A 15,000-nucleotide genomic window follows, 5' to 3' on the forward strand; every position below is an offset into this window, starting at 1 on the left:
GTTGTTTTAAGACATTTCAGTGACTAGTAGGTTTAACTCTCATCTTGGTATTGATAATGGTCGTAGTGGTGGTGGGGGTGGTGGTGGTGGTGGTGATAATGATGGTGATAATGAGGGTGGTGACAGTAATCTCCCTGCATTAAATTTCTCTGTATACTATATTTAACAACATCACATTCATTAGTAAAGCTCTCCAAGGCCAAAGTCTCGTTTCTATTCGTCTATATATATCGTTTCCTTCTTCGTCCGTCTCTCTTTTCCGTCACTATTCACTTACTCTTTCATTTCCACCTCCTGTACCCGCTTGCTTTTTCTTCCTCTCTTCTCTTCTTCAATTTTTTTTCACTCCCATCTCCCTTCTTTCGTTCCTTCATCCCTTCCACTGCCTGCAAAACACACATGTACACTTGTTTCTCTCTCTCTCTCTCTCTCTCTCTCTCTCTTTTCTTTCTTTTCTGTTCTTCCTTTCTTCTTTCTTTTTCTTTTTTATTCCATCCTTTCTTTCTTGCCTTCATTCCTTACTTGGTTGCTTGCTTGCTTCCTTTCTTCCTTCTCTCTCTCTCTCGGCTCAATAACTCTCCCTGCTTTTATCTCTCTCTCCCTTCCTCGTCCTCCTCCCCCTCTTCCTCCTCCTTCTCTTCTGAATTAATGCGTGGATGCTGATATCTGGCCACAGACGTGCGTTATTTGTTAACAACTTGTTGCATGCGTTGTAAGTCATTAGTGCAAGGAGGAGGAGGAGGAGGGGGGGGGACGAGAAGGAAAGGGAAAGGGAGGAGGGAAAGAGAGAGAGAGAGAGAGAGTGTGTGTGTGTGTGTGTATGTGTGTGAATGTGTGAGAGAGAGAGAGAGAGAGAGAGAGAGAGAGAGAGAGAGAGAGAGAGAGAGAGAGAGAGAGAGAGAGAGAGAGAGAGAGAGAGAGAGAGAGAGGGTGAAGGGGGGGGAGGGTTGAACAGCATCACTGACTTCTTGATTGACAAATGTTCCCTTCGCATGCTCCTCTCCCATCCCTCAGCCTGGCATCCCCGCCCTCCCGCCCGCCCCTTCCTACACACACACACACACACACACACACACACACACACACACACACACACACACACATTCACTGCATCCACCACCAGCCACTATCTTCTTGCATCCGTCCTCCTCCTCCTCATCTCACCCCTCCTCCTCCTCCTCCTCCTCCTCCTCCTCGTTAATTAGCATGCGCGTACACCAGCACACAGTCACTCCCTTTTGTGGTGTGTGTTCGGGTGTTGGTTTTCGATTCCATGTCACTTCGTGTGTTGGTATACGTTGTGTTGATGCCCCCCCCCCCCCCCCCCCCCCCGGCCCCTCCCTGCGCTCCCGCCCCCCTCCCCCCGCGTGCGAAGTGCTTGAACTATCCACAAGAGGAGGAGGAGCTGGAGGAGGAGGAGGAGAGCAAGAACAGATGGACAAGATGAATGGAAGGATAAAAATATTCTCAGTTGGCGAAAGAAGAGAATACAATGAGGAAGGTGAGTTGGATGAAGAGAAATAGGTAGAGGAGAGTGAAGGAAAGAGAAGATGACGAGGAGGATGAAGAGGTGAAGGAGGAGGAGAAGGAGGAGGAGGAGGAGGAGGGTGAAAGGAGGGGAACAGACAACGATATGGGCGGTGGTGATGGAGGTGGCGATAGCGAAGGTGATGGCTCTCGGGTGATGGTGTTGGTGGTGGTGATGGTGATGATGCTGGAGATGATGGTGTTAGTGGTGATGATGCTGTTGGTGGTGGTGATGGTGTTGGTGGTGGTGATGGTGTTGGTGGAGATGATGGTGATGCTCTTTCTCTACTTCCTCCTCCTCCTCCTCCCCTTTCCCTTCCTCTTTCTTCTTTTCTCTGTCTTCCTCCTCCCATCCTTCTCTTTGATTTTCTTCTCCGCTTCCTTCTTTCTCCTCCTCATCATCATCACCATATTTCCCGGCGATGATGATGATAGTGGTGGCTGTGGTGGTAGTAGTGGTGATAGAGATTGCGGTGGTGAGGGTAGTGTTGGTGTTGGTAGTGGTGATGGAAGTGGTGGTGGTGGTGGTGGTATGGGCAGCCCCTCCTCAGCAGCAAAGGAAGCATCATCGGGTTACCTCATCTGTCCCATCCCAACAGGGGGCAATAAAATACCGTGTTTGGATTGGCTGGGAGCGGCGGGCGTCCCGGGGTCCGATTGCCTAATTATCCGATGGTAATGATGCTGGTGGCGGAGGCGGCGGGACGGGGCAGGGGCGACGGGGGGGAAGAGAGTGAAGGGAGATAGTGATAGAGAGAAGAAGGATAGAGGGGATAGGAGAGGTGCAAAGGAGAAGGCATAGGATGAGGAGAGTAATGAAGGAAAGAGAGAAAGATAAATAGATAGAAAGATGAATAAATATAGAAAGACATACGTGGTTGGTTGTGTAAAGAGGAAAGAAATGGAGAGAGTGAAAGAAGGTTAGAAGAATAAGGGAAGAATAAGCAGAGGTAGGGAGGACGGGGCAGCAGGGGCAGGGGCAGGGGGAAGGAGTCTTATCGGGACCAATCAAGCATTCTTTAATTCCGACATCTCATTACGCGGGCGAGACGGGCGTATCCATCAGCCGCGTCGGGAGCCATTCTTCATTGTGGTGGTGGGGCGGCTTTTTATTTAGACTTGTTGGCGGGGGAAAGGGGGAGAGGGGTTGGGCGGTTTTTTTTATGAAGACTTCCTCAGTTGGGCGGTTTTTGGATTGATTATTTTAGGAGCTGGCGCGGGGGGACGGGTTGAGGAGGTGTATCGGGTATAGTTATTCTTCATAATTTTTGGGCGGATTTTTATTTTGACTTGGCGTGGAAAAGAGTGGGGAGAGTTTTGGGCGTTTTTTTGGACCATTTCTTCTAAGGGGGATGTGAGGATTGGTTACGGGGTTGGCTCTTAAAAGTTTTCGGCGTTTTTATTCTGGTTATCTAATAGGGGGGACTGTTTGCTGGTTGGTTTTCTATTAAGAGGAACATTTTGGCCGAATTTTTTGGGGGTCTGCTTCTTCCAATGTGTGTTTCAGTTTTACGTTTTTTTTTCATCTTTTTAGTTTTTTAATATTTTTGTTTATTTTAATGTTTTTTTTATTTATCTTTTTATTTTTATTTTCTGGTGGAGTATGGGGTATTGTTTTTAATGTGGACACACGGAAGGGAGGGGAGAAGAAGGGGAGGGGGGAAATGGGAGGAGAGGGGAGAGGGGGGAGGTCACAGGCGGTGAACTCGAAGTGGCGGCGAAGTCCATTTTTCTTCAGCGTCAGACGAGCGAGAGAGCGAGAGAGAGGAAGGAACTCGACGCCACCAGTGTATGCTGCTGCCGCCGCCACCACAACCTCTACCGTCCTCTCTCTCTCTCTCTCTCTCTCTCTCTCTCTCCCGCGGCTCAATCGTTAATGTCCCGCGCCTGTAAGTTATAGTGATCGAGGCATTATCAAAACAGTCATAATTTGGGCGCGATGGCGGCGCATGAATATGAAAATTGTACATTACTCGGAGGCGGAGGAGGAGGAAGGGGATGGGGAGGAGGAGGAGGGATAGGAGGAAGGGGGAGGCAGAAGAAGAAGAAGAGGAAGGAGTAGGAGGAGGAAGGTTCGGTACCGGGGCGTGGCTGATGCTGTGGCGGGGCGGGGCGGGGCGCAGAGACGGGGCTGAGAGGGACGGGTCAGGCTGTTGGATGGGTCAGGCTTCGGGGCGGGGCGGGGCAGGACTTGTACACAGGCTTGATGGGGCGGGGTGGGAGCAGACTAACGAGGGGGAGGAAGTGATAAGATAAGGATAGATAATATGAGGAAGGGTATGTCACTCCTCTCATCCTGTGCGCTATTAATAAAGGAAAACAATGCCAGAGGGTGAGTGAGCAAACGCCTTACTTTAACTGAATGGGTTAATTTTAATGGTTGGAACTCATTCTCTCTTTTTTACGGGGTTACAATAAAGGAAAACAATGCCAGAGGGTGAGTGAGAAAACGCCTTACTTAAACTGAATGGGTTAATTTTAATGGTTGGAACTCATTCTCTCTTTTTTACGGGGTTACAATAAAGGAAAACAATGCCAGAGGGTGAGTGAGCAAACGCCTTACTTAAACTGGATGGGTTAATTCTAATGGTTGGAACTCATTCTCTCTTTTTTACGGGGTTACAATAAAGGAAAACAATGCCAGAGGGTGAGTGAGCAAACGCCTTTACTTAAACTGAATGGGTTAATTCTAATGGTTGGAACTCATTCTCTCTTTTTTACGGGGTTACAATAAAGGAAAACAATGCCAGAGGATGAGTGAGAAAACGCCTTAGTTAAACTGAATGGGTTAATTTTAATGGTTGGAACTCATTCTTTCTTTTTTACGGGGTTACAATAAAAGAAAACATTGCTAGAGGGTGAGTGAGAAAACGCCTTACTTAAACTGAATGGGTTAATTTTAATGGTTGGAACTCATTCTCTCTTTTTTACGGGGTTACAATAAAGGAAAACAATGCCAGAGGGTGAGTGAGAAAACGCCTTACTTAAACTGGATGGGTTAATTTTAATGGTTGGAACTCATTCTCTCTTTTTTACGGGGTTACAATAAAGGAAAACAATGCCAGAGGGTGAGTGAGAAAACGCCTTACTTAAACTGAATGGGTTAATTTTAATGGTTGGAACTCATTCTCTCTTTTTTACGGGGTTACAAATGCCGGGAGGTGGTGAAAACGCCTTATGAATGGGTTAATTTTAATGGTTGGAACTCATTCTCTCTTTTTTACGGGGTTACAATAAAGGAAAACAATGGCAGAGGGTGAGTGAGAAAACGCCTTACTTAAACTGAATGGGTTAATTCTAATGGTTGGGACTCATTCTCTCTTTTTTACGGGGTTACATGACATGGCAGATTATTTTTATCACCTCTCGTTCTGTCCTAGGAAAGAATTCAACGTTATCATGTATAGTGTAAGTTGTGTGCTTTGCGTCTCATCTGTTTGTATCTATTCTTTCTTTTTTACGGTGCTACATCTCATTGCAGTTCATCATTCTTTTTTTTAACTTGCCCTTCTGTTCTAGGAAAGACGACAATGTTATGGTGCAAACTTACGTTGTGTCTAGTTAGTTCGTTAGTGTTCCTAGCAATACGACAATAAGTGTTTTTCGTGTATTATCAATGTTATGCAGAGTTACGTTATGCAGAGTTACGCTATGCAGAATTACGCTATGCAGAGATACGTTGTTTATCGGCACGTCTGTCTGTGTTCCTTCCTGTACGAGTCCAACGTTGCCAGATTATCGTACTCAGCCGCTTATATTTCCCGACTTCCTACCCCAAAACTGTCTTCTGGGCTCCATAACGAAACTCATTTATAGTTACCGTTAAAAGAGTTAGATCCTGATGTTTCTTGGCAATAGTTAGGCGTCAGAAACCTGTAAATACTATGCTCTGAGTACGATAATCTGGCCACGGTGTGTACGACGATGCGTGTTCTTCGTGTAATGGCCAGCCGTCTCATGAAGCCCCCCCTCCCCACTATTCCCGACAGGAGGTATACAAACAGCCATATGGTAGCCCTTCCTTGCCCTTATATAGACGGTAGATGATGATGGTAGTGGTGGTGGTGGTGGTTGGTTGGAGGCTGGCTAATTCAGTCTCCTTCTTCCCGTTTTTCACTTGTTTCTGTTTCAACTCACCCAGAAGCTTCCACCCGAAAAGCTTCTCGCTAATTCAACTTCGTGTCTATATTTTCGTTTGGTAGAATTAAATGTTTCTAGTTTTAAATCGTTCTTATTCACCTTTTCCGTCTCACTTGTCTAGTTTCAGCTTACCCAAATTGTTTCTCGCCTTTGAACGTCTTCGTAACTTCTATAACTTCTTTAACTCAACTTTATTTGTCTTCTTCGTGACTTAACTTCTCTGTCTTCATCGTGTTCAGTTTCGTAAGAGTATTCATATATGTTTTCTTTAGGTTTCTTCTTCTCGTCTAGGTCTTCCATATGCCATAACACCATCACCACCGCCATCCGTCCGTTCTCTCCCTCCCCACCCAGCCGACCCGCTATATACTAATCCCCAGCTTATATGATTCCCCGAGACTCCCTTCAAACTCTCCCTCACTTACGGAATTCAAATGCGATTCCTACCCAAAACGCCTCAGGGTACATGTGAGGGGTGGGTGGGTGAGGGAGGAGGGGGAGGGGGCTTACTCATAGAGGCCACAGGTAACTTGGTCATCCCTAAAGGTGTTTTGGGCCCACGTGGGAAGACGAGTTGGGGTTACCTGTATAGAAAGGGAATAACAGGTGTGTGAGAGAGAGAGTGAGTGAGTGAGTGAGTGAGTGTGAGTGAGTGAGAGAGAGAAAGTAAAGAGAAAAGAGTGTGTGTGTGTGTGTGTGTGTGTGTGCGTTTATATATATTAAAGAGTATAACACACACACACACACACACACACACACACACACACACACAACCCCCCCCCTTCCCCCCACACGCACACGTACACCCCCCGCCCCCCACCCCCCGCACACACACACGAACATATTAACATCCCCCGATCACTGTCTATAAGGTGAGCGGTTACCTGCTCATTAAAAAGGTGACCCTCATCTGTATGGAAAGGTCAGGTGGTGGTGGTGGTGGTGGTGGGTGGGGGGAAGGGGGAGGGGGGGGTTGGGGGGAGGGGGGGGTAGAGGTATCGACCCTAAGGCGCTGTTAGTGTGTATGGGTCTCTTGATAATATCTTGTTTTGATCATCACGTGAGCTTTCCCTTCTCTCTCTCTCTCTCTCTCTCTCTCTCTCTCTCTCTCTCTCTCTCATTTTTTTTTTCTCTTTCATTCCACTTATATTATTTACTATCAGTTTGAAGACGACTTTTTCCTCCCACTCTTGTTTGTTTGTTTGTTTGTTTATTTGTCTATTATTATTATTTTTTTTGTGTGTGTGTGTTACCTTGCATCCTCTCTGTCTCCCATTCCTCTTTCCCATTTCCCTTTTCCCTTCTCCTCCTTCTTCCTCCCCTTCACTCTTCCCTATGTCTCAGCAAACCCCTTCCCCCCCTTGGATCCTTCCCTTCACCACCCCTTCACTTACTCTTTCTCCCCTTCTTTACCTCCTCCCCTTCTCTCCCTTCTCTTCCCTTTCTCTCCCCCTTCCTCTACGATGCACCTCCCTTTCCTGCCACTCTCTCTGCTTCTCTTCCCCTTCCCCTTCTCTCCCTTCCCATCTCTCTCTCCTTTTCTTCTTCCTTCAAAAGATGCACTCCCTTCTCTGCAATCTCTCCCTTTCTTCTTCTCTCCCTTCACGATACACTTCTCTTTCCTCCCGTTCTCTCTCTTCTCTCTCTTCTCCCTCCACTGTACACTTCCTCTCTCTCACTCTCTCACCCTTCACTTCCACTATCTCTCACTCTCTCCCTCCTTTCCTTCTCTCCCCTTCCCAACCAGCCTACCGCACCCCCTTAGGACTCCCTCTTAACTCTCTTCCCTCTCCCCTTCCCTCTCCCCTCCCCTCCCCCCCGCCCCCCTTTCTGCTGGAGATGAGCGGGTTTTTGCCTCCCACCGGAATGTTGGCAAAGCGACCTTGACTCCTACTTGTGCCTTGAGCGTGTGTGTGTGTGTGTGTGTGTGTGTGTGTGTGTGTGTGTGTGTGTTCTATTCTTCTTTCTTCCTTTTATCTTTCCTTTTCTTCTCTCTTCCGTATATATTTCTTCTCCTCCTCCTCTTCCTCTTCCCTCCTTCCCCCCTCCCCATTCTTCTTCTACGCATGCAAGACTTTAACCCGCAAAGGAAATAAATCATAAGGAAGTAAATCTTATTCTCCTTCGTTGTCTTTCTTCTTTATTTGATACATTATTTCTTCTTTCCTTTCCCTTCTTATTTTCTTTTTTCTTCCTTCCTCCTTCCACTTTTCACTTTACTTTTCTTCCTTCCCTTCCTTCCCCCTTTTCCTTTCTTTCTCCTCCTCTCCTCTTTTTCCCTTTCTTCTCTCTTTACTTCTTCTCCTCCGTTTCCTTCTCTTCCTTCCTCCTTTCCCTTTTCACCTTTCTTCTCTTCCTTCCTCCTTTCCCTTTTTCTCTTCCTTCTTTTCCTTCTTTCTCTTCTCTCTCTTGGAGTCACTATCAGCAGTGACCTGAAACACGCGAATCACTGTAAAAAAGCATACAACAAGGCCAACATTATGCTCGGGTTCATAGCGAGGAACTTCGAGTGTAAAACACCAGACGTGATGCTATCCTTGTATAATTCCATGGTAAGACCGCACCTCGAGTATGCAGTGCAGTTCTGGTCTCCCAATTACAGAAAGGACATTGCTTTACTGGAAAGGATTCAACGACGCGCCACAAAGATGATTCCAACCTTCAGGGCTCAACCGTACGAGGAACGACTCAAGCGACTCAATCTCTTTACATTGGAGAAAAGACGCCTACGAGGGGATATGATTCAAGTCTTCAAGTATCTAAAAAAGTTCAATAACGTCGATTACTCCAAATTCTTTGAACTGCAAACCAACTCAAGAACTAGAAATAACGGTTTACCCATTCAGTCGAGTCGATGTAACACAGACATTGGAAGGAGTTTCTTTTCAAACCGAGTCATCCGCCACTGGAACAATCTTCCCACAGAAGTAGTAAATGCGAATACCATCAACTCCTTCAAATATAGAATCGACCGTCATTTCGCTGCGTCGGGAGTAAACTGAATAACGAGGGGCTTCCATCTGCTCCTCAATATCGAGGTGCTTTCATCTGCTCACCAAGCCCCAAGTGGCGGTCGAGCAGATTAAATCACCCAAGCGGGCGACCTCGTAATGAGCCAATAGGCTTTCTGTTGCCTGCATTTCCATGTTTCCATGTTTCCATGTTTCCCTTCTCCCCTTCTGTCTCTCCCGTCCTCTTTTCCCTCCTTCCTTTTCTTCCTTCTCTCTTTCCTCCTTTCCCTTCTCCCTTTTCTTCCTTCTCTTTTTCCTCCTTTCCCTTCTCCCTTTTCCTCCTTCCTTTCCTTTCTCTTCCTTCTTTTCCTTCCCTTCGTCAGGTAGGTTCGTGTTGATGACTCAATCTTTCCCTTCCATCCTTCCTTACCTTTATTTCATCTTTTTTTTCAACACCCTTCGTCTACCGCCTCCCTTTTCATTCCTACTTTCCATCCTTCATCCTCCTTCACCGACCATTCCTTCCCCATCCTTCCCTATCCTTCTCTTTCCCCGAGTCGATGGGGTGTATTGTTTCTTTTCCCAATCCCTTACCATTTCCAATTTTCACCTCTCTTATTCCCTTCATTCCTCTCCTTCCATTCTTTAGTACGCCCTTGTTCGTTCCCATTTCCTTCTCCTCTTCTTCCCTCCTCCCTAACTCGTTCCTCTCTCAAATCTTACCATGTCTTATTCTCCTCTCTTTAATTCTTCTCTTCTTTCTTCCATTTTTCGTTTCTCTGGTTATCCTTCCACTTTCCTTTTTCCGCTTCTTCCATTAACCTGCTCTTTGCTCAGGCCTTACTACATCCTATTCCCCTCTTTTAGCCTCTCCCCTTCCTTCCATTCTCCCTCACACCCTTTATCTTTCCATCCCTTTTCTTCTGCCGCTTCATTCCCTTTACCTGCTCTTCCCCCCCCCCCCCCTCAGGCGGATGATGGCCACTCACTCTTCAGGCAAGCGCTACACCTGTGCGGGGCGGGGCGGAGCGGGGCGGGGCGGGGCGGGTCAGCGTGCGCGGCGCAGAAACAATTATGAAGTGTGGCGCGCAGCGGGCGGCTGACGGGCGTGACAGCCGCCGCCACGCGCAGCTCCTTCATCCCTGCTGCTGTACGTACACACACACACACACACACACACACACATACACACCTGACATATTGGCGGTTTAATCAGCGGATAAACCCACAGTGTTGGCCTCCCGCGGCGCGCTGGCAGTAATGTTGATATCATGGTAATTATTGCAGTAATTCATCCCCGTCGCGGCGGCCTGATGGAGCACCGACGCCGCCGCGGGGCACTGGGGGGCGGGGGGGGGGGGAAGGGGGGGGATTGGGAGGGGGGGATCATGGTTACTCGGTGGGGATCTGCTGGGGAGGGAGTTGCCGGCTCGCTTGGTTTAGCATGTTTAGGTACTGAGAGGCGATGTGAGGCGAGGGGCAGGTTGTGAGAGTCGTCTGTCTGTCTGTCTGTCTGTCTGTTGAAGCGTCCGAAATTCGTAAGTCAGTTTCAGTTTTACGTTTTTTTTCATCTTTTTATTTATTTATTTTTTTATTGTTTTTTGTTTATCTTTTTATTTTTTATTTCCTGGTGGAGTATTTTTTGGGGCAGTTGCGATATTTTTAGCTGCGATACATTTAACAAGGATATATTTTTTAGTTACGACAGTTGTAGTTTAAAGTTTAATTGTAACCTGTTCCTTTTTTTTTTTCAGTTTACTGCTTCATGTTAACAGCTTCTTTCATCTTTATTTTCAGGCGGAGTATTTTTGAACCCGTCACGATATTTTTAGTTACGACATTCTTAGTCACGGCATTCTTAGTTACGACATTCTTAGTTACGACATTCTTAGTTACGACATTCTTAGTTACGACATTATTAGTTACGACATTCTTAGTTACGACATTCTTAGTTACGACATTCTTAGTTACGACATTCTTAGTTACGACATTCATTCTTACGACATTCTTAGTTACGACATTATTAGTTACGACATTCTTAGTTACGACATTCTTAGTTACGACATTCTTAGTTACGACATTCTTAGTTACGACATTCTTAGTTACGACATTCTTAGTTACGACATTCTTAGTTACGACATTCTTAGTTACGACATTCTTAGTTACGACATTCTTAGTTACGACATTCTTAGTTACGACATTCTTAGTTACGACATTATCAGTTACGACATTCTTAGTTACGACATTCTTAGTTACGACATTCTTAGTTACGACATTCTTAGTTACGACATTCTTAGTTACGACATTCTTAGTTACGACATTCTTAGTTACGATTAGTTACGACATTCTTGGTTACGACATTCTTAGTTACGACATTCTTAGTTACGACATTCTTAGTTACGACATTCTTAGTTACGACATTCTTAGTTACGACATTCTTAGTTACGACATTCTTAGTTACGACATTCTTAGTTACGACATTCTTAGTTACGACATTCTTAGTTACGACATTCTTAGTTACGACATTCTTAGTTACGACATTCTTAGTTACGACATTCTTAGTTACGACATTCTTAGTTACGACATTCTTAGTTACGACATTCTTAGTTACGACATTCTTAGTTACGACATTCTTAGTTACGCCATTCTTAGTTACGACATTCTTGGTTACGACATTCTTAGTTACGACATTATCAGTTACGACATTCTTAGTTACGACATTCTTTGTTACGACATTCATTCGTACGACATTTTTAGTTACGACAATCATTCTTACGACATTCTTAGGACATGTTTTAGTCCTCACATAACATACAAGGTTGATAACACACACTCAGCACCAATATAATGACATTCTTAACATAATTCCTTCCTTCTCCTTCCAGTTGTACGAGCTGGACGACGACGTGAAGAGGAAGGACTTTCTGGACGAGCTCTTCTCCTTCATGCAGAAGCGAGGTGAGTACTACTGACTGGATGGCTGGCGGTGGCGTGCTCGTTGCGTTAGTGCCACCTCTCCGTAACGGCACGAAGGATTGTGACACGGAACGAAACAATGTGGTGTAGCTATACTTTTGAACGTGTATTCTCTTATTCTTTCGTTCATTTTCCTATTCTATCGTTCACTGGGTGTTCAGATATTTTTTTATGAACGAGACAAATAAAAAAAAAAACACTAAAAAATATTACAGGGAAAGGAATGAGTTAGTTTTTTTTATACAGTAGGAGCGTAAAAGAGCTAAATAAAGGGTGAATTAGAGAGAGAGAGAGAGAGAGAGAAGGGGGTGAATGCAGTTACAAGTCTTCTTTCACTAAACACGTGGATGAGACACTTAATATCTTTCCTTCCTTCCTTCCTTCCCTTCTTCCTCCTTCCTCTTCTTTCTTCCTCCTTCCTTTCTTCCTTCCTTCCTTCCTCCTTTCTTTCTTTTCTTCCTTCTTCCTTCCTTTCCTTCCTTCCACTTTTCCTCCTTTCTTCCTCCTTTCTTCCTTTTCTTCCTTTCCTTCCATCCACTTTTCCTCCACTTGGCTTATTATCTCATTCATATACGTAAATTTTTTCTCTCTCTCTCTCTCTCTCTCTCTCTCTCTCTCTCTCTCTCTCTCTCTCTCTCTCTCTCTCTCTCTCTCTCTCTCTCTCGTAATACTAGTAATAGATCGTGCTGCCGTAGTGTGTGTGCGTGTGCGTGTGTGTGTGTGTGTGTATGTGTGTGTGTATCATGACAGACGTAACCACACACACACACACACAGCATAATAATACGTACATATAACTTACATTCCTTCCTTACACACACACACACACACACACACACACACACACACACACACACATAAACGAGTCATTTCCGGCTGGATCGAAGAAATATGTGTAGACGCAGAACACGCAACGCCTCGCAACATGTAATAATAAGAACGATAATAATTATAAAAATGATGATAATAATAATAGTAATGATAATAATAATGATAATAATAATGATAATATAAACAACAGAACTTAAGTAGGACAATATTGTAACGTGGGATTTTGTTTATCTTACTTACTTTATTTTTAGTTTGTTGCTCTTACTTACAATGAACTTACTTACTTACTTAGACTAATACTGTTTTCGGAAGGGCTCTCTCTCTCTCTCTCTCTCTCTCTCTCTCTCTCTCTCTCTCTCTCTCTCTCTCTCTCTCTCTCTCTCTCTCTCTCTCTCTCTCTCTCTCTCTCTCTCTCTCTCTCTCTCTCTCTCTCTCTCTCTCTCTCTCTCTCTCTCTCTCTCTTCGTTGATGATTCATAGAAGTACCTCATATAACCGTCTTACGAAAGGCGCCTAAACGACTTATATTGCAATGTCTTGACTCTCTCTCTCTCTCTCTCTCTCTCTCTCTCTCTCTCTCTCTCTCTCTCTCTCTCTCTCTCTCTCACGCTGGCTTAGATTAATGGACCCTCGATTCTTGACTTATTGTGAAGGGGAGCCGGGCATTCTTTTACTGGTGCGGGGAAGGGTTAGGAAAGAGGAATAGGAGGGGGAGGAGGAGGAGGAGGAGGAATAGGGGGAGGAGGAGGAGGAGGAGGAGGAGGGCACAGAGAGTAGGTTAATAAAAAGAAAACGTAGGAAGAGAAAATATAAGGTAAAGGGAAGTATAAAGAAAATGGAAAATCTACGAAAGGGTTAAAGGAAGAAGAAGAGAGGGAGGGAAACGGAGTATGGGATGGAGGAGGTGGAGGAGGAGGAGGAAGGCAAAGAGAGAAGGTTAAAATAGAAAGGGAAACTATAGGGTAGCGGGTAGTATAGAGAAAAGGGAAAGTATATTAAAACGTTAGAGGTGAGGAGGAGGAAAAGGAAAGAGGAAGAGTTGGAGGAGGAGGACGAGGAACACAAGCTATAGAAACGAAGATGAAGGAGGAGGAGAAGGAAGGAGGGAGAAGGGAAAGAGAAATGGTTAGTGAAAGGGTTAGAGGAATAGGAGAGACGAGGAGGAATAGGAGGAAGACACCTTACAGAAACGAAGGAGAAGGAGAAGGAGGAGGAATGAGAGAAAGAAAAATATTTAGAGAAAGTTTTAGATGAACATAGAAATGAGGGTGAAAGAGAAATTACATTAGTATATTCCTGGGTGTTAGAAGAAGAGAAGGAGGAGGAGGAAGAGGAGGAGGAGGAGAAGGACACGCCATAGGAAAGACAGAGAAGCAGAAGTAGAAGGAGGAAAGGAGGAGGAATTAAGGAATCATGAAATCTTACGGGAAAATTCAGAATGCAAAAAGAGTTGACTATACTGACCAATGTTTACGGGGAAGAAAGAAAGGAAAGAAAAGGAGGTGGAAGAAGAAGAGGAGGAGGAAACAGGGGAAGAAGGGGAGCAGTAGCATCATCAACATCATCAGCAGCAGGAACAGGGGCGGCGGGAGGGTGTCGGGTGTCACGATATGAAATTCCGTGGGTGGTGTTGGGCGTGACTGTAACAAATGACTGGCGAGGAGGGCGCAGGAGGAGGAGGAGGAGGAGGAGGGAGGAGCATGTAAGCACGGAAAAGCAGACAAGAGAAAGCGTGACTGTGTATGCTTGCTGTCATGATTCAAGTCTTTCCATTTCCCTTTCTCTTCTTTCGCTTTTCTCTCTCTCTCTAACTCTTTTCCTTCCATTTTCTTAGCTTCTTTTTCTCTCCTCTCTGTCATGATCATTACTTTGCTCTATTCTTCCCTTCTCCTCCTCCTCCTTCTCCTCCTCCTCCTCCTGTATCTTTTGTTCCTCTCTTTCTGTCTATTCCATCTCTCTGCCTTTCCTTTCTCCTCCTACTCGTCGTCTTCCTCTTCCTGTCTCTTTCCCTCCTCTCTAAATCATTCCTTCTTTCCATTCTTCCCTTTTTATCCTTTTTGCTCTTCTAGTCCCCTTTCTCTCTCTCTCTCTCTCTCTCTCTCTCTCTCTCTCTCTCTCTCTCTCTCTCTCTCTCTCTCTCTCTCTCTCTCTCTCTCTCTCTCTCTCTCTCTCTCTCTCTCTCTCTCTCTCTCTCTCTCTCACTTTATCACTGTTTCTCTCTTCTCTTTCTTTTTCATTCCTTCTCTCCATTCTTCCGTCTTCTCCTTTCCTCTTCCTCGTCCTCGTCCTCATCTTCGCCCCGCTCTTTCTCCTCCTCCTCTCTCTTTTTCATCCCTTCTTTCCGTCCTTCCTGTCTCCTCCTCCTCCTCCTCCTCCTCCTCCTCCTCTTCATTCCGTCTCCTTTCCTGTCCAGCACACAACCGCAAGCCGTGGAGCAGCGTGCAAGACAGATGTGGCTGCGGTGGTCCCTGGATGGCTTAATGTGGCTAATGAAGGATAATTAAATAATTTCTACCATTGCCATCATCAGCCGCCATTGCTCGACGCTGCCTGGTGGTGGTGGTGGTGGTGGTGGT

General features: G+C 45.5%; 1 protein-coding gene across 1 annotated transcript in view; it reads left to right on the plus strand.

The window, feature by feature from the left end:
* The window catches only part of LOC127005491 (AT-rich interactive domain-containing protein 3B-like), a 132,322-nt gene that overhangs the window by 63,575 nt on the left and 53,747 nt on the right, over window positions 1-15,000 (plus strand). Inside the window, exon 5 of the mRNA XM_050874398.1 lies at window positions 11,504-11,576. Coding sequence (XP_050730355.1) covers window positions 11,504-11,576 — 73 coding nt within the window. The remainder of the gene's footprint in view (window positions 1-11,503; window positions 11,577-15,000) is intronic.

Source organism: Eriocheir sinensis, chromosome 3 (genome assembly GCF_024679095.1).
Source record: "Eriocheir sinensis breed Jianghai 21 chromosome 3, ASM2467909v1, whole genome shotgun sequence".
Lineage (NCBI taxonomy): Eukaryota > Metazoa > Arthropoda > Malacostraca > Decapoda > Varunidae > Eriocheir > Eriocheir sinensis.